Source organism: Ascidia mentula, chromosome 8, assembly GCF_947561715.1.
Source record: "Ascidia mentula chromosome 8, kaAscMent1.1, whole genome shotgun sequence".
Taxonomy (NCBI): Eukaryota; Metazoa; Chordata; class Ascidiacea; order Phlebobranchia; family Ascidiidae; genus Ascidia; species Ascidia mentula.
Window position 1 is genome coordinate 13,979,924 of NC_138573.1, and position 18,059 is coordinate 13,997,982.

The 18,059-nt window shown below is 40.3% G+C and overlaps 2 protein-coding genes across 2 annotated transcripts in view; both read left to right on the forward strand.

The window, feature by feature from the left end:
* The first annotated feature begins 120 nt into the window (after positions 1-120).
* Positions 121-2,966, forward strand: LOC145911539 (small ribosomal subunit protein mS35-like). The gene is made up of 6 exons (XM_082998924.1): positions 121-276; positions 701-917; positions 997-1,121; positions 1,542-1,681; positions 1,885-2,064; positions 2,421-2,966. Exons 1-6 carry the CDS (start codon positions 198-200, stop codon positions 2,793-2,795), a joined length of 1,116 nt encoding a protein of 371 aa, XP_082855050.1. The 5' UTR covers positions 121-197; the 3' UTR covers positions 2,796-2,966.
* Positions 2,967-4,591: 1,625 nt separating this feature from the next.
* The window catches only part of LOC145910381 (exostosin-1-like), a 30,444-nt gene continuing 16,976 nt past the window's right edge, over positions 4,592-18,059 (forward strand). Inside the window, exons 1-4 of the mRNA XM_082997483.1 lie at positions 4,592-5,527; positions 5,829-5,981; positions 14,273-14,474; positions 14,891-15,010. Coding sequence (XP_082853609.1) covers positions 4,716-5,527; positions 5,829-5,981; positions 14,273-14,474; positions 14,891-15,010 — 1,287 coding nt within the window. The 5' untranslated portion in view covers positions 4,592-4,715. The remainder of the gene's footprint in view (positions 5,528-5,828; positions 5,982-14,272; positions 14,475-14,890; positions 15,011-18,059) is intronic.

An 18,059-nucleotide genomic window follows, 5' to 3' on the forward strand; every position in this document is an offset into this window, starting at 1 on the left:
CGTTAAAAGTCCAAAGGATATGTTAACATGTTTTAAGGGCAAACAGTCCATGCAATGATTTAAAAAGTACTCAAAAACCATTGGTCCATGACGTTCCGCATGATTTGGTAAATGCTGAAAAATGCCAGAAAGTGTCTGAAACCTGAAAACAATTCCAAATCGGAACGTGTGTTCGTGGTTACGAATTGTATGAAGTAATGTTCGCTGTCAAACATTTATTCAAACGGACAACAGTGGTAAGACACCATGATGCGCTTGGTGTGCTGTACACTACAGGTTAGTCAGAGTAACAAAATTACAACTCGAAAGTAGAAAAATATGCGATCCTAATAGTTTTGTTTATTGTACTTTGTAGTGGTAGATTTGCCGCGAATTCACTTCCTATATTCTTAAATAGTTATTACACCACAGTGCTCGCATGTAACGGAATGTACGTTCATGCTGATGTAAATAAAAACACTCAAAAGTCCGGAGTATATAAGATTATTGCATAGAAGGAAGCTTTGCCGCCTACGGTTCAAAGCTGTTCGGTTCTCGTAAGCTCACTGCACATGTTTACGGTGTAATTAGACTGCTATCAGGACAGGAAAAATAAAATTGTCAATCAGTTTGCCCTCAAAAAATTGACCTTCTTTTAATCACTTTACAAATGATTCCAATCCAAATTGGGCATATGTGAAAATGTTTGTTTGCTTTGCAGATGCACCAGAATCGAGTGTGGTTCCTTTCCCATCCAGACCACCAAGATTATTTTTAAATCATGATGCCGAAAGGGAAAAAAAACAAAAAGTTGAGCTTCGGGATATTTTCTACCAGCACCACTCATTCTGGATGAATTTGGCTGCCAATGAAGACTGGTCAAATACATGGCCTGCTCTTGCACCATTCGATCCCTATATTGTTCCATTACCCGTGCGGTAACGTCTTTTTGTTGATTGAAATGGCTAATGCTACTAATTAAAAGGACTGGTTATCAATATATATATCATATTTTAGAATGGGATTCACAGCTAAACTCGGCATTAAACCAGATAAGTTTTCCTCTTTGGAATTATTAAAAGTCCAAAACTTCCTTCATCTTACACCACCGGCTATAGAAAAGCATTGCAAAGCCTTAAAAGGTTTGTGTGTTTAGTTTTCGTCTTTTGTAAGCTGTTTATGAATTTGTTTCTCGTATGTCTTTTTCAAATCAAACTGTTACATTATGCTGCCCTTGATAAAAAAATTCAGCTCATTGCAACATTGTATTTAAAATGTAAAGAATGATTTTAAACAACTTATTACTAATATCTATCTGTTTTGATCCATATCCAAAAGATCTTGATAATAAGCAAAGCAGAGCCAATAATATATTTTGTGTAAGCTGCATACAGACGGCCACTGTTTCGACCTATAAGGTCCCATCAGTGCAGAAAGAGTGGCCATCTGTATGCAGCTTACACAGATCTTGATAATGTTTGCACTGACTGAGTTATTTATTCCATATGATGGTGTCTAGGTGTGGAGTAACTTGTAACAGTATAATGTACTTCCACCTACAGAGTTTTGCACAAAGTTTCCTAAAGAGCTTGATAGTGATGCAGCATGTGAAAGGGAATTTCCAATTAGTGTACGGACCACAGATTATCTTGGTGCAGCAAATTCACCAAGGGTGCCTAAAGCACGATTTGTCACATTACAGGTAGGGACTATTAATTTGGTCTTTGCTAAAATGTCATGTAAGAATAATACCATGTACTTGAATTAAATGTATTCTGGGGAAATTTACCTTTGAATTATTTTACATATGTTTATTGCTGTTGTAAGTATGTTTTAAGTTACAACATGTTAATTGAAAAGGGTGTTGGTAATTTATATGAAGTTAAGAATTTTATATATTTTCAGTTTCGACTTTGCAGTCTTGGCCTGGATGCCAGATCACGCATAAAATTGATCAGGCTCCTAGGTAAACGTTACAACCACACTACCGACCTTGCATCAATTCTCACTGGCAGGTGTCCTGTACGCAAACAAAACAAGGATTTCTTAAAATATGTTTTAACTGCTCTCTACTTTGAGTCATGGGTAAGTACATGTGAGATTTGAATCACTAAAAGTCTAAATTAGGATTACCATTTCTGTGAAAAGTATATTCATTGAATGATTTTTAGTGTCAAATGAAATATTACGCTAACTTGAAAACACTCTTTTTAAACAAAGGTGTAAATTGGTTGTTTTTCATCAGCAGAATGAACAGATCAGTAATGTATTGCAGTAATTATCGCCTATAGAGTTGACATGTAGAAAAAAAATGTATACTTTGTTCGGTGTCAAGACGTTGCACATCTTCAACGTCCCGAACATGTTCAATTGTATATACCAAGCCTAGTTTAGATGTAACTTCAAGGACAGGTAGTTCATCTCCCAAATTTGTATCACAGAAACAAGAGGAATGGGAATCAGTGGATTGTGCCACGGACTACGATTTCTATGTTTGGGAAAACAGCAGCTCCTACAAAAATCTACGCCAGTTGCTTCAACGACGTGGTGAAATCGGCGAGGACACTGTACTGAGCGATATACCACAAGTTCGTGATTACCAAACAGCGGTGGAAGATATTAAACAGGATTTGACGGACGCAAGACGCTTGAAGAACGAGACCATGAAGAAGAAGCCGTTGTTTCGGCAAACCAAAGGCTATCAAATGTTCGCCAAATCAACCCCTACGCGACAAGCTTGCATCGACAATTACAAGGAATCTGTGTTGAAGTTGTTAAATCTAAAACGTTCTCCGGTAGCTTTATCTACCGATTGATCTTACCAGCGATTTCGCCGATTGTTGGCGATTTAAACCCAATAAAATTGAAAAGTCCAACAAGGACTTTAACGCACAAGCATTTACATTTATTTGACACAACAAAAACAAGTAAAAGTAAGCTTAGTTGTGTCTGTTTTTTTCGCATCGGGCCATACATGATGCACTTACTACATCATTGTCTCAACATTATTACGCACTAAAAACATGTGATCATTTCCACTTCTTGATCACAAAAACGTTTTCATCTACAAATTTCTTTTCATCCAGTCCGCAGCCAAATGAAGTGCTGATAGTGACCACAGACCTCCGGTTTAATTTGATTTGGAAATAAATTGTCCCAGTTTTGTGTAGGCCTATCATCTGACAATGATTTTGTTCTTTCCTTAGGGTTTTTGTTGCTACCGAAAATTTGATGTCGCCTTTCGTTCAGCATCTAGCAGTGTGTAGTAGTCCTGGGGTTCTCAAACCTTTCAGGCTCGCGGCACATTAGGATCCTATTAATTCGTTTGCGTCCTACCACACCTTTAAGTCAGTTCAAGATTTAAAAGGAAACAATAAGGAATTGCATCAATTTGGGGATGCTTTTAGTTTCTGAACGTTATTTTTAATTTGTTTCATCAAGAAACCGACAAATGCATTGGTAGTCTATGGCATTTTAAATAAAACTTATCGCTGTAGGCTACACCTGAACCCGCTTCACGGCACACAGTTTGAGAAACCCTGTAGTAGGCTACATAAAGACGCTTTAACACCCTCAAACAGAAACGCAAAATACATATGACATTAAGCCAGTTTGCTTTATTCCTGTTCTTCACGACAGTGAAATTTGGCCCACACCAAGAACCTGGACTCAGAGCAATACATTACAAATGTTACGTGGAACATTGGCCCATAGACTTTTTGTGTGTTAAGGCACAGAATGTATGAAAACGGTTAAAAGAGTTATTTTTTCCAGACCTTCTTAATATTTCCCCTGGCAGTCTAGAGCAGTGCTTCCCAACCTTTTTTCAGTTCGCGACACACGTTTTTCAGTTCGCGACACACAATTAGATATGTTACGTAATGACAATGCAATAATTTCGTGATCTAATAAAAAATTGTATCATTTAGAAATGCTTCGCGACCCACCTGAAATAGCTTCGCGACCCACAAATAGGTCGCGACCCACTGATTGGAAGTGTATAGAGCTGTGTGATGTAGGCTATGGCTTGAAATAAAAAATCTAGTCCCGCCAATATTTTACTTGTCGACCAGTCTTTGATATAGCCATGTTATTTCTCTCTACGTCGATTACGTTGATTCCTTGGTTGATCAATAAGATCTTTTTTCTGTGTACTATCTATAAAGAGCCACTGGTGTCGCCCTACAATCGCTGCCAGCACAGCAGCGGCTTTGGCTACAGAACACTTTCTTTGCTTTGGCACACAGGGAATGCGTTAGACGTTCAACGTTGGTATTTACACATTTGTTGTGGCAAGGAGCTGGAGCTCAGTTTGCGGCGTTGTAAGTAAGGATTGGTCTAAGTGGCGTCTTTTAAATAGGGTCGCAGTGTTAGAGCTTGGTTTGTAACTGTGTGCATTGGATAACAGGATTACGCGTGCCGTATACGGCATCTTTGTATACAAAGATCAGATACCTGTAGTTGTAAAAACGTAGTGGATAGTTTTTCCCCAATTTTTTTGATAAGTTGTATGAGGTCAAACGCCCAATGTATTAAGTTGTTTTGGGCGAAAAAAAACAGATATGTGGAAATCTTATTTATTTGTTAAAATTAATCTTTACTGTTTAGAAGAACAAATCTAATGCAGATAGGTTCTATATTAGGTGCTATAATATTGGGAGCACAACACTTTGTCAAGTGACAGGCGTAAGAACTTAAAGAGCACATGCATGCTTTTCTCCTGCATATCATCATAGATGAATGCAAAGAAAAGATATGGGCTTCTACTAGCTTCGTTAGTTCTCCTGACTATCCTGTATAATGGCTTTAAATGGACATTCCACGATTTGTCTAATGAACTGGTGGAAAAAGACACAAGGGTTTTTGACGGCAAACAGCAAGGTTCCAGTCGTAAAAACAATATTATATCCAAACGAGCGCTGCAAAGTTTGTCGTCATTTGTGGAGGAATATTATGATGCAGTTGAAGATGATTCAAGCAAAGGGCCGGATGAAAAACGACTTACAAGAACACATGTATATAAGCATCGAAAATGCAGAATGGAGACCTGCTTTGATTTCGACCGCTGCCATAAAAAAGGATTCAAAATATACGTCTACCCGGACTCTGGTGACAAAATCTCACAGAACTATAAAAGCATTTTGGCCTCCCTACGATCATCCACGTATCTCACCTATAATCCAGATCAGGCATGCTTATTCATAGTGCCTTATGACACTTTGGACAGAGATAAAATATCTCCTAACTATGTCCACAACATTGGTGCCAAAATTGCCAGTCTAAAGTACTGGAACAATGGCAGAAATCATGTTATTTTTACTTTATTTTCGGGCACTTGGCCTGACTATTTGGAAGATGTTGGCTTTGACACAGGTGAAGCTATCCTTGCCAAAGCCAGCTTTAGTGACAATTATTACCGCCCAGGCTTTGATGTTTCACTGCCTTTGTTTGGAAAGACTCATTTTTCTATGCATGGGCCAAGTGGTACGTTGAAGTCTAATTACTTTCCACCCCGTAGGAAATATTTGCTGACGTTCAAGGGAAAGCGGTAAGCATGTTTTTTGTAATTTGTTGTGATGCTTGTATTAGTACAATTTGATGTAAATGTCACTTAATCATGTTTTACCAAGTATAATACAAGTAGAAAGTTTCTAATGTTAGTTGTCACATTTTAGTTTTTAACTTAGGCAGGTATATTTTCTTTTCATTTGAATTAAATTTATACAAATAAATTCAACGTATATATAATATTTCTGTATCAAGTTTTTTAGACAGAAACATAAATTTTTCTACATATTCCACAGAAAGTTAAATTACATATATTTAAATAAACATTTATTGGTTTTCAGTTACACATATGGAATAGGTTCAAGTACTCGAAATGCACTTTACCACATTCATAATGGTGAGGACATTATTATGCTCACCACATGCAAGCATGGCAAATCTTGGCAGAACCACATAGATGCAAGATGTTCTGAAGACAATGAGGAGTATGACAAGTAAGATCAATTTTGTTTTCACTTGGCTGAATTACCTTTTCTGTTGTGGAAGTTTCATTATAACCTTAGTTTTAGCGGAAGCATCATTTGTGTTTAGTTTTCTGAACTACATGTCAAACGTTAAAAGGTTGATTTATTTATATCTTAGATCAAGAAATTATAACTTAAATTTGTCTGTAACTAGCCATGAAAGTTTTTGGAAAACTGGTTTCCCCCAGGAGAATTCAACTTTGTCTTGCCTTGCCCCATTAAAACTTTCATCCATGAGGCCTTAGCATAGTGCAGACACCAACCAATTAGTAAGACAAAAGAACTTTCCGACCACAAACAGAGAGCATGTAACTGTATATTACCAGTGACGTAAACTCGGTTTCCGTCGTAAACCAGGCCTATTGTTTAACCGAAATTCGAACGAAACTCATGTATTATTGGTATTGGCATCCATTCAATGGCTGTGGCATTTCCCAGTAGATGTGGCGAAACATAAGGGAACTCCCCAGTGGCCTAATTTGCGAGCACCATCACTCTTCTGTTACAAACCATCATCCCGCAAAAACAGCGGTAGCTCTTGCAACCGGGAAAATCCGTATACGTATCTGCCGCAGGGTACCACAAAGCTACGGTTGATACCCCGCTGCCGATTCCTTAATAGGACGCGCGAACTGGCAAACTTCCTGTATCTGTTACCGTGCGTCTTTGTCAATCTTGCTCACACAAAAGATGACCCATTGACAACTTGTCCATTGTCGGATGCTCGAACTGGCACGTTAATTTGGCCGCAAATAGATAGGCACACGAGACCCTCAGAGTTCTGCCAGGGGTCTGGCTGGGGTGGGTGTGCGTAGGAGGAAATTGAATGCCACATTGCAGCAAGGGTTGGTGACTGGTGTTGTTCACTATTTGGTTGCCTCATCTGTGTAATTGGTTTTTAAACTAAGCACAACAACAAACTTTATTAAACAAAAAAGTAAATAACATATACTGATAGTGGTAGACTATTTTCAAACGAAAACATTATATTTTCAATAGTTTTCATAAACGTAACCAAATGCCCGCCCAAAATTTCTGAGGGATTTGCTGATTCGAAATTAGTTTGTCAAACCCCGTTTTATTACAAAGTAAAATTTAAATTACGTTGTATTACTTTTAATATTATACTTATGCTCACTTCACTGAATATAAATATGTCGTCACCAACTTTAAACGTGCATTGGTTTGTCGTTTTTCACGCGTGGTTACATGGCTGATGTACAGGGGTCTTGGCACTGAAAACAGAAAATGACCTATACACTCGCAGGTTGCTGATATCCAATTACGTTTCAAGGTTATTTTGGCCTAGTGCCTGTTACGTACTTAGCTTGAAGAATGATGTAAACCAGATGTTGCTCGTGTTTTTTCCTGCGTGTTTTCGTGATATGTATTTCTTTTATTATAAGTACTCCCAGGGAAATAATTACGCAGTGAGTCTTATCAGTCTTATGTCAGTATACCGCTCTTTTTAATATTATTTACTAACACTTGGCCTGGTTACCCTCGCTTCATCGGCGTGTAACTAATGACAATAGTGTGTGTAGATATACGGAAATAATGTATGTTAATATAACGGGTATATGTTGGAAGTGCCTGGACGCATATACAGCAACTAAAACCATTGCCCGATTTCATTAAACGAACGTCTCACATTGTTCTTTTCCAAAACGTGTTGGATAATATTCAACATTGGTTACCACATCACCTAGCACTCAAACGCGGACTATAGACTTACAAGTGGCGCTTTGAGCTCGGATCACGGACGGTCTCGCCTTGGGCTGAACGGAAGTGGTTAACGGTCCGCAAGCTTTAAGTACGTTTTCCGTGACACTGTTTGGACGTATACAACTATCCTTGCTTATCCGCCTTTGCTCGCAAACATGCAGACTTACAGGAAAAACTGGGTTCCGCGGTTACCAAACAAACTCAGATTCGGTCATTTTGCTTTAGTTAAACGACAAATGATTCCGCTTCACAGTAAGTACCTGTGTATCATCAGCTTGTTTCTGAGATCGTATAGTGGAGTATGGTTTAAAATACCAATAAAATCATGCCATTAAAATTAGTGTTAGTATTTGGAAATAAAAACCTGGCGGCAACGGTTTATTAATAATTGTTCAGTATCCGCTTTTAAACGTTGTGATAAGTGGCGACACATTTGTATTAGCTGGTTCTGAGGCCGCGGCGCGTCATTTAGCCGAAAAATTCCCTTTATCGATCGTAGATTTTGTAGTTTTTCTGTGTAGTGCAGTTTCAACCCCTCACTATTCAACAAGCATAATTTTCTTCAAATACAGCTTTGACAAACAATGCGAGAAACTGTTTTGTTCCTTAAACGTAAATACCGAAACATGTCGACAAACGTTCATGTGGTGAGGTAGGTTCAGCAACACCCGTCGCAAACATGTTGGAAAGCGTTCTTGACAGTTTAAATCCGGCCTGTCAAGTTGATTGAAAATCGCGTGATAAAATTTGATGGAACATTAATAAAGGTGTCTTGCCCTATATATCATGCCATTAACCGGGAGTGGATTGTAAAACATGAACTTTAGTCGTGTTACAGAGAGTATGTGCTCACTCACAATGGCTCCTTTACCGACGAACGGCGACAGGGTACAACATTGGTCTACTCATTAAACTGTCAAGTTGTTAATTTTAGACTGTCGATAAACATGATCTGGGTCGTACCTGCTGTGCGATGAACGCCATTGTTTCAAAGGTTGATATCGACGTTTTTTTTTATTCACGGCTTGCGTTGTGTTTGCTCGGCGTCGTTTCGCAGTGTTTTTAAGCGAGATAATCACCCAACGGCCAGATCAGTCGGTTCAAAGTTGGTTTATTGCCGGCAATTGGTTGTCAAAGTTCTTTACCAAGTCGGTCAATACGAGGAATTCGGTCATGCTTGAACCCCACTGTGATAAACAGCGTGAGTTACGTCACAAAATCAGGCCACATCTTGACACGAAAGGTCATTACTAACTTGTGCTGGGATATAACCTCAACCGTGAAACAAAATATGTGGTTTATTTCCTAGCAAACATAATGGTATGTTAGTATCAGCACATCGCCATTAAAATGCTCAGGAGACGAGAAAACCATTCAACTACAGAACACGTCGCTCAACGTTGCCTTCCCGCTGCCCTCTATCGATTGTACTGCCAACCTTCCAATTAAAATTTGACAACGTGGGTTCGAACAATGGTTTTCAATACTTTTAACGACAATCGTTGTCTTGCGTTTCAACGACGAACCGGCGTGAGAGAACAGCGCTGTGACACGAAATCCACAACCAAAAGCAACCCGAATGAGGTGTATAGGCGAATAGGGCAGCAGAGGTTTCGCGACCTCCGCTGGGTTGGTATCTCACGCCGTGGTCGTACCTGAGTATGTTGTATGGGCACTCCATTTCCGCGTATTTTGTATATAGAAGCGAGTCTGTGATCCAGTCTTAATCCCACTTCATTTCTATTTGATTGCCGGGTGGTCTGCTCGCTTTCATGAGCCCGTGTTACAGACGAATCGACATGAATGAGGTCTGCATCTCGCTTCCGCCTTTTCAATACTGCCAAACGTGTAATCTTGGTGCGTCTACATAAGCTCGTTTTATATTTGCTCGTGACGTAATGGTAACTATTGCGTATACTGCGCTGAAAAATGGCATACATTCAAACGTATACAATACAAATTGTATGTGTCTTTCCGAAAGAAACACAGTGTTTGCTATTGTTTGAATTCGTTTTTTGGTTTTCTTGTTCAAGATATCAAACCATGCACGATTGATGGTTGACTTATATTTAACATGCTTTCATTTTCCAACACTTAGATAATGTGGATTGTTTATACCTACATTTCATGGTAAACAGTTGTTGTTTCTGTTGCCCTGCGGCCAACTTTCCTCTCTGTTTAAAAGACATGCGTTACATGGTTTCAGTTTAACAAGCTTGGCATCATCAGTCGGCAACTGGTATCACGACCTTGGCAGCCAGGATAGTTGAATTAAAAAAATATTTTCATCTCTTAAAATCAATCAAAGAAAGTCCAACTGTAAAATCAGCATCACCGTGTTTCCCGCTGTGTTGACTTTCCGTAGATAGGGGCAGCCGATAACCCATGAAGTCGAAACGACGGAAGTAAACCTTCGCTTACCAACGTAGGTAAGATCGATCGATTTCGTCTTACTTCTGTCCCCGTGAAAGCAAGTTGCTTCCTTATTGCGTGGTTTCCTTGACCGGGTTCGTTTCTCCCATCCTCCGGTAATCCTAATTGACGTAAATCCCTAACCCTGGGTATCTGTACATGTTGATGTAAAAGTGCGACTCATGCATGCGCGAATTTTCTAAGAACATAACTATTTACTTCATTGCTACCCAAAAACCCAACCACAACTCTGTATTATATTTTTGTTGTTAAAGAAAAGAAAGTTAGTAATACTTTATCTAAGCTTGGTTTTATTGATGGAATCAAACTTTCCAACAATGTGCTGCTGTTAATGCCTGAAAGCTAAAACTATAATTTTCCACAGCTGACTCTGGCACAAAATTATTAGTTGCTAATTGTATTCATTCAACCGTTCATCTTCCATACAGCGAAACTTAACCTAATTAATTAATCACGTTTTTGTGCAAGAAGACCAGTTATCAAAACTTATATATATGTCCGGCACCAAAAACAGCATAATGTTGGAATGTTGATTCCTATTAATAAAACCGTATGAATATAAAAGCTCGCCAACAGCACGGAAATGTGAGAAATGGAACAGGCTCCGGCGCAAAGGGTGTTGTTTGTTTTCTGTCCTTCCCCAAGCAGCCGACACAGCTCAGCTTTTGATCCTCCACTTAGTGTGTCGCGAGGAACGTGCTTATCGTAATGCGAATCGTCTGCGGGCGGTCCGTCGTGCGGCTTTATCGCGCTGATGCCCGAACTCATACCAAGTCGATGCCGGGCTAAAGTTGGGTGCCGAAAATTGAAAAGCGTGTCGTTGCCGTTTTCCCTGAAATAGGGAGGATAAACGCCTGCACCAAGTCAAATCATTACCTATGGTTGGCTCGAGACGATCTGCGACGAGATGGGCTTTTAGAGTATGTGTACATTACAAGTTTTAAGTTTGGGATATACATTATGTATATATATGTAATGTTGCCGTTGTAATTTGAGTTTTTGCATATACAGTAACACACAACACGTATAAGGCGATGGTTGCATTACGACAAAACCCCACATTTCCACCGTTAATATGGATTGAGTAGGGCTTATATGGACACAGGGTTTAATATAACGAGTGCCGACCTATTTTAAAGGTACGTTAATCACAAACCAAGCGAGTTACATTACCCCAACATACTTGCTACGGAATTCGGAAAGTAGTCCGACAGGTTTTCTTGCCAATGGGCTAAGCCCGATCGCGACCTGGAAACATATAATAACCCTGTGTGGTGCACACAGGCTAGTACTGTTTACTCAACCTGTGTTGAAGTGACGTCACACTTTCTTAACATTCTCGAAAGGCGGCAATGTGAGGGCAAGGGCTTGCGTGGGTGGCAAAGTGTGTTGTTTGTCTGTTTTCTGTCGCATTTACCGTGGCAAAGCGCTTTAACCGTATATAAGTGCTTGATGGCGTGTGTTTTTAAGCCCTTGTTTTGGCCCAATGGTTTAACCGAAAAATGAGCGTTCAAAGATAACTCGTAGGTCCTAATGTTGGTTCTGCAACCTTAAGTTTACCTTTTTTTAGACACTTTAAAAAACATTGACACGTTAAAACATTTGACAATTTATCTGAGTATGACGAGGCCTAAAACGAGCCATTTCTCATACCTTTGTATATTTGTTCATTTGCACGATACAGTACACATAGGGGAAATTGGGACACACTCCGAATACAACACCAATACATGCTGGCATAGAGTTGCGGCCAAACTCCACAGGGATTCGCGTAAGCTGAATGGTTCATACCATTCAATGTGGCCACGAAACAAGCTTTGATGCCTTGCCACGCTCGTCATCTGTTTTGTCATGTGGCTTTTCATGTCTCATTTGCCTCCGCGAAAATCCCTTTCTTGCAGATATCAATGTTTATTACTGACACACAACTTATTAACCTCTGTCCCCATTTGGTGAGAAGTCAGTTTAACAGTTTATTGCTCTTTTTTCTGGCGTGCTTGCCTGTTTCGATCTTGCACCACCGGTTTCGGCCAGAGACAAACCAGCATTTTTAACCGACAATTTCTACCGCTGCTTTGAAGTAAAGAATATATTAAACCACTGAAATGTTTTGCTTGTGGAACAAATCGCTTGTCAATCAGCGCGGATTCAATGGAATTGAGTTTTGCTCAATACAAAGCCCCTTATCGTTGTCGAACCCTTTCATAGCGACGCGCTGCTGATTTAACTCCAACACCCACGAAACCCGAGCCCCACAACCCCCTCCCTTCCGCCATTACGTCATCACATCACAAGCAGAACCCGCTTCATTGTTGGCCCACTACTAGAGTATTAGTCATTCCCGTGGCGACAGTTCAAGGCTTTAACGCGCGCTTGTAGCTTAGCACTAGTAACAATATGCCTCAGGAACAAGGCGAGCACCGTGTTCTGGCCACTGAGACGTCGGGCAAACATTGGAACCGACAATTGTGTGGCGGGGATCGCGCGATGTTCCTTGTTTAGTCAGCAGGAGAAACTAATCTGCTGTTTGGAAGTGGTTGCGCTGCTGATGCTGAATAAAGTAGTTTCCCGACGCTGCGGCACATTTGTGTGCTTTCATGAAGCTTTTCTTGTATCCCTTTCTCTGGAATCTCGGGTTATTGCACGCCGCTGTTCGTCTTGCATTAAAGTCGCTTCTACTTGGGTTGTTTAGCTACCCCATTTTTTCAGCATGCCTTGTTTTTTAACCAACATGTATCAGAACTCGGCGATATCATGTTTTGTAGCCAAATCATTTTCACCGAGACTCTCAATTACTGATAGATGTTTTTAACAAGGAAAAAATACCCAAAAATTACGCTTTTTGCTTCACGCGAAAACAAACAAACAATGCCCAGTGGTAGCTTAATGTGCCGCAACATATTTTCGAGGTGATTGTATTTTTATTTCTATAATTCCATAAAACACCGACTGGTGACAATGCCTTGGGGCACACCAAGCACCACTAAATGTCAACCCTTCACCCACATGTGTTACGTCCTTCACTGAATACGTCACGTCTGGGAGAAGGTTACTTGCGGGAAAAGCTCAAGTTTCAAAGCCGAGTTCATTAAAAACACTGGAAAACTAAAAATACAAAAACGTTAAAAGCCGCTTGCGGAACGATGAGATCATCGCCTCCAAAATATGTTGCGGCACATGAGCTCCCACTGTGGATTGTTTGTTTGTTTTCGCCTTGGTCCATTTCAAAACAGATCGTGAGAGGACTGCCCTTGTGGGACTTAGTGGCAATTTGCCAGTATGAGTGGACAACCACTTGGACATTCAAGTACGACCCTAGCCAAGTGGAATGAGCCAATTGCTTGATTGACTGACAACTTGTTTTATGTCTGTCTGTGTGGCTTCTCTTATTGCTATGGTTTAATTTAAGCCATGGAGGGCTCTAATTTGGCCCAGAGCGGTTTTTGGTCCCGCATGTTGTCTTGATATAATTGTTGCCTCGGTACCAAAACTTCCTGTATGAAAGATGACTGTGTGGGACCAAATGTTTTTAAAATACATGCTAACGATAAATTCGAAGCTAGGAAAGTTTTAATGCCAAAGAAGTGTTCATGCGACCTTATGCAAACTGTGATATAAATTAAATATGGTTTACGGACAAGTTTTGGCACGGCATTTATTAAACTTGTCCTTGACACTGTCCCAAAACATGGCTTAAAAACAATGCTTTCTATTTTCTTCTGAGCATTTTGTGAAACCTGATTAATGCCGGTGACTCAGAGGTCAGTGCTTAGCACTTCTCAAGTATGCTGTGCATCGCCAACAGCTGCGCCCAATTCCCTGCAAAGAAAAACAAGAGCCCTTGAGTGATTTTGTTTCAACATACTTGTTGTTTCAAGTGCGAACGGTTACTAATTTTAATGTTTCAACTTTTGGACTCGGTTGGAATAGTTTGTCACGCATAACCTCCAGCTTTTCGAGCATTTACCAGCCAAATTGTCTGTTTTTCTTAACGGTTGTAACTTGTAGGTGTTCTTGGAATAGCTAAACTGATAGTTTTTTTGCCAACTTTACAACAACATTGGAATTATAAAATCTTAACCACGTTTATTTTCGACACGCAGATGGGACTACCAGGCTCTCCTACACAACTCCACCTTCTGTATGGTGCCTCGCGGTCGCCGACTTGGCTCCTTCAGGTTTTTGGAGTCACTACAGACCGCCTGCATTCCAGTGGTTCTCGCCAACGGCTGGATGTTGCCTTTTGCTGAGGTTTTGGACTGGCCCAAGGCTAGCCTTGCTTGGGAGGAGAGGTTATTATTGCAGGTGAGGTGGTATTGTATTTGGTATAGTGAAGGCGGGAAAACACTCAAACCTTCTATCAAGTTACTGTGTATGTGGGCGAGACCTTTATCAACCGTGATTCTCATTTCCATGTAAAAATAAACATTTGTCAGGCTGTGTTGCTCCTCAATGGTCCGTAATCAACATGTGGGAATAAAAGTGTATAATGATTGTTGCATTGAAAACGCGTGTTTTAGTGATTTGGGGTCCACAACGTTATTACCCCTTTTTTAACCTTCATGCTGGGACACGGTATTTCCAAGCCCACGGACTTCAGTTCTGCTTTTTCATTACCATAAAAATACCCCATTGTTAGCTTTCTTAAACAACAGCGATATTTTTGTTCCCTTGCTCTAACGCACGACTGCCGTTTAAACAAAGCTAATATTTGTACTTAGGTGCCCACGACATTGCGTGACGTCAGCGACGAAACGATCATGGCGTATCGACAACAATCGCAATTTCTCTGGAACACTTATTTCTCCTCGGTGGACACCATGGTCCGAACCACCATTGAGGTGAGTTTTAAACTTCGTGTATAGCTGTTGTTATTTATAACAGTTGCAGATGTAGGAAATTTGGCCTTTTCGGCCTGTCGTCATGACATCACCTTGCCCATAGATCAATGCGTGGGTTTCTTTCCGGTCGTTTTCCTTTTTGTTTCATTTCTTGTTTCGGGTACAAAGGAGTGATGTAGGTTCGGGTTTCTATGCTTCGTTTAGTCTGAACGTTACTTGTACACCAACTCGTTTCTGCTTCAGCGACAAAAATGCAGTTTGGTTGGTGATAATTCTTGCATGTAACAAGAAAAGCCAAGCCTACTTTTTTGCTTGTGATACCGAGCCTTGGCATATTGACAAACTAAGGTATGTCTGCATATTTTTTTAAAACTCTAGTACACCGTCTAACGTTTTCGTAATGCCAAAGACGTGTGTAACAATGGGTTTGTTGAAAACTTTGACGGTGACCTAAACCTTGGCAACCACCAAATGTTTTCCGGGCCTACAGATAAAGGTATGGAGAAAGTATTTTAAAACAACGGCCGAGTGTTTGTATTCTTCGACACAGCAAATTCCAGCCAACCGGAAAAGCGTTTAGCGAGCTTCCTTCAGTTAGTGTTTGTTTGCTGATTCAAGTATTCGCTATTCTCTACGTTGCGGGTAGTTAAAATTTTCCTCCCGTGTTTTAATGTAGTGGGCTTGGAATGTCCGACACGTTTTGTCGACTTACCTTTATTAGACTCGTCGAAAAACCTTTAATTAATATTATTTGTTTCTTATTTCTTCTTTTGGTAATTAAGTCGCTTTCGCTGTGGAACATACAATACTACAACGAACAATACTAAGACATAAAGACGACTAAATAGTAAAATAATATATATGTAAAAATGTGAAAGTGATGACCTTTTTCAGGGGGTGGCATGAAAGTGTCAAAATAATCATGTAAAAAAAAACAGGAAAAAGGGATTTCCATTTGGCATTGTTGGAGCTAAAATATTTTAAAAATAAGGCTGCCACGACTGAAACAGCTTTTAAATACTTACCAATTAAGAAATATAATAAAAACAAACTGTGTATCAGTATAACATTGAACCTTCGAGTAAGGACAAATCTTAGATATGAGGACAGTTTGGCATCCCTTGAATTAGTGTTTGCTTCAGGCAAATGTGCCACAAGCAAGCTTCCAGAAGCAGAAAAACACACTTTTAATCACACACCGACACATGTGCATGCTGGTTAACATCCAAAAACATGCCCTATAAACCGCCACAACATATAATATATCGACCCAATGCAGGTTGTAACTAATCCGGTAAGTAACATCCATCTTATCTTGTTGGACAACCCTGCACACGCATTCGACACACTTCTGTCGACCAACGCATTTCTCGGCCCTAATTGCGCTGTTTGGTCTCCTGAAGTTGTGGTCTGGCCCGCGCACTTACCCCGTTAACCACCTTACCTGACCGCATGCAAACAGAGCGCTATTGTTACTTGTCCCCCACCTAGTCCTTGGTTTTCATCCTTGACGGTGCGTTTTCAGGATAATCCCTCGTCCAGCCCTTTGCACGTTCCTCCCACACGTGTGTAAGATGGAATTTTTGTACCATCTTATTACCTTCGGGCGGTGTTGTTTACAGCGCGATGACGGATGAGCTATTTTGTTAATAATCAACGTGATTGATCATATCCGGGTGGCAAAAGGGTTATTTTGTATATACTATGCTGTATACCCAACGGGCAATAATATGCAGGGTTCAAATGCCAGTGCATTTAATGTTCATATTATTACCGAACATGATGTGTTGACAGCAAACTTGTGTTACTATTTGAAATATTTTACTCCTCCAGGTCTGAAAACATTTTAACTCGAAAATCCGTGGTAATATTTTCAAATCAAGCCAACAATTTTGGATATATATGTAGCAGTAGACCGGTTTCACATATTGAAAAAGGCGTATCCGTTTTTGGGAGAAACGTTTTTTCGCAAGAATCCCCAAAACGAAGGCGGCTTTCCTTCAGGAAACCTTTAAGCATCAAATTGCAATAAGTGACTGCGCAGTACAGGGCACATTGCAAAATCATTTGCGTCCTGCCAACCCGTTTTCCGTTGCCTGGCAATCAGAGCTGTTTATATGACACGTTGCCATGTTTGCAAAACAGTTCTGTCACAAATGACAAGCAGCAAGACAAAATATATGCTCTCTTCCACCAACCTTGCGTGGTGTCAAACGACCAAAGCTAGAATGGTTCAGCATTTGGTGCACTACAAAGGTATTTCAGTTTCTGTTCCGTACAGTCTTGATAATCATAACGTGGTACCAAATGACAAATTGCAGTCTTTAGTGGAGAAATTGACCCCTTTGTGACCCTTACTGCCTACATCTTCCATCGTTTAATTTCCATCAGGGTTTCAGTGTATTGGATAATTTGCGACCTATATGACCACATCCGTTTGACTTTACGTATAGTCATTTACAATAAGATGTACACACACCCCTTGGGTTACATAAATCGAGGCCCACTTACTCTCCATCGTTTAACTCTAAAATAATGATCAAATATCTCTCTCTTTACGTTCTCTTGTGTCACAAAGGAGTATTTGTCGTTAAAGCTCCCCAAGTAGTCTACGCGTATTCCTAATACCCCATCATCGTAAACCCTGTAGGAAAACCGGTTTTATGAGTCTTCAATCATGTCTTCTGTTCGTCGCGTTGGTCAACGAAAGGTACGAGCCAGCGTTAATGTGTCTATCCCCAGACAGCGGTTTCAGTTAACGTTCTCTTGCCAAAAGCAGACGCGTCCACCCTTTATGATGCTAAATAAACGGCTCGTCACGCCCCACTGCAAGCCCGTTATCTAGGAATTCATATTCACTGCTTTGACATGAAGTGAGCACACCGTTCCTTTAAAAACTGCCTGTTCGGAAATTACTTAGGGTCCTGGAAACACGTTTGCTTTCAACACCGAGCTGAGATTTTAGCCCTGGAATTGCTCTGTTTGATGTCAGACCCTTAGGTTGTGATGCGGCTTTTCTGAGACTTACGTTGCCTGTATTATTTTTGCC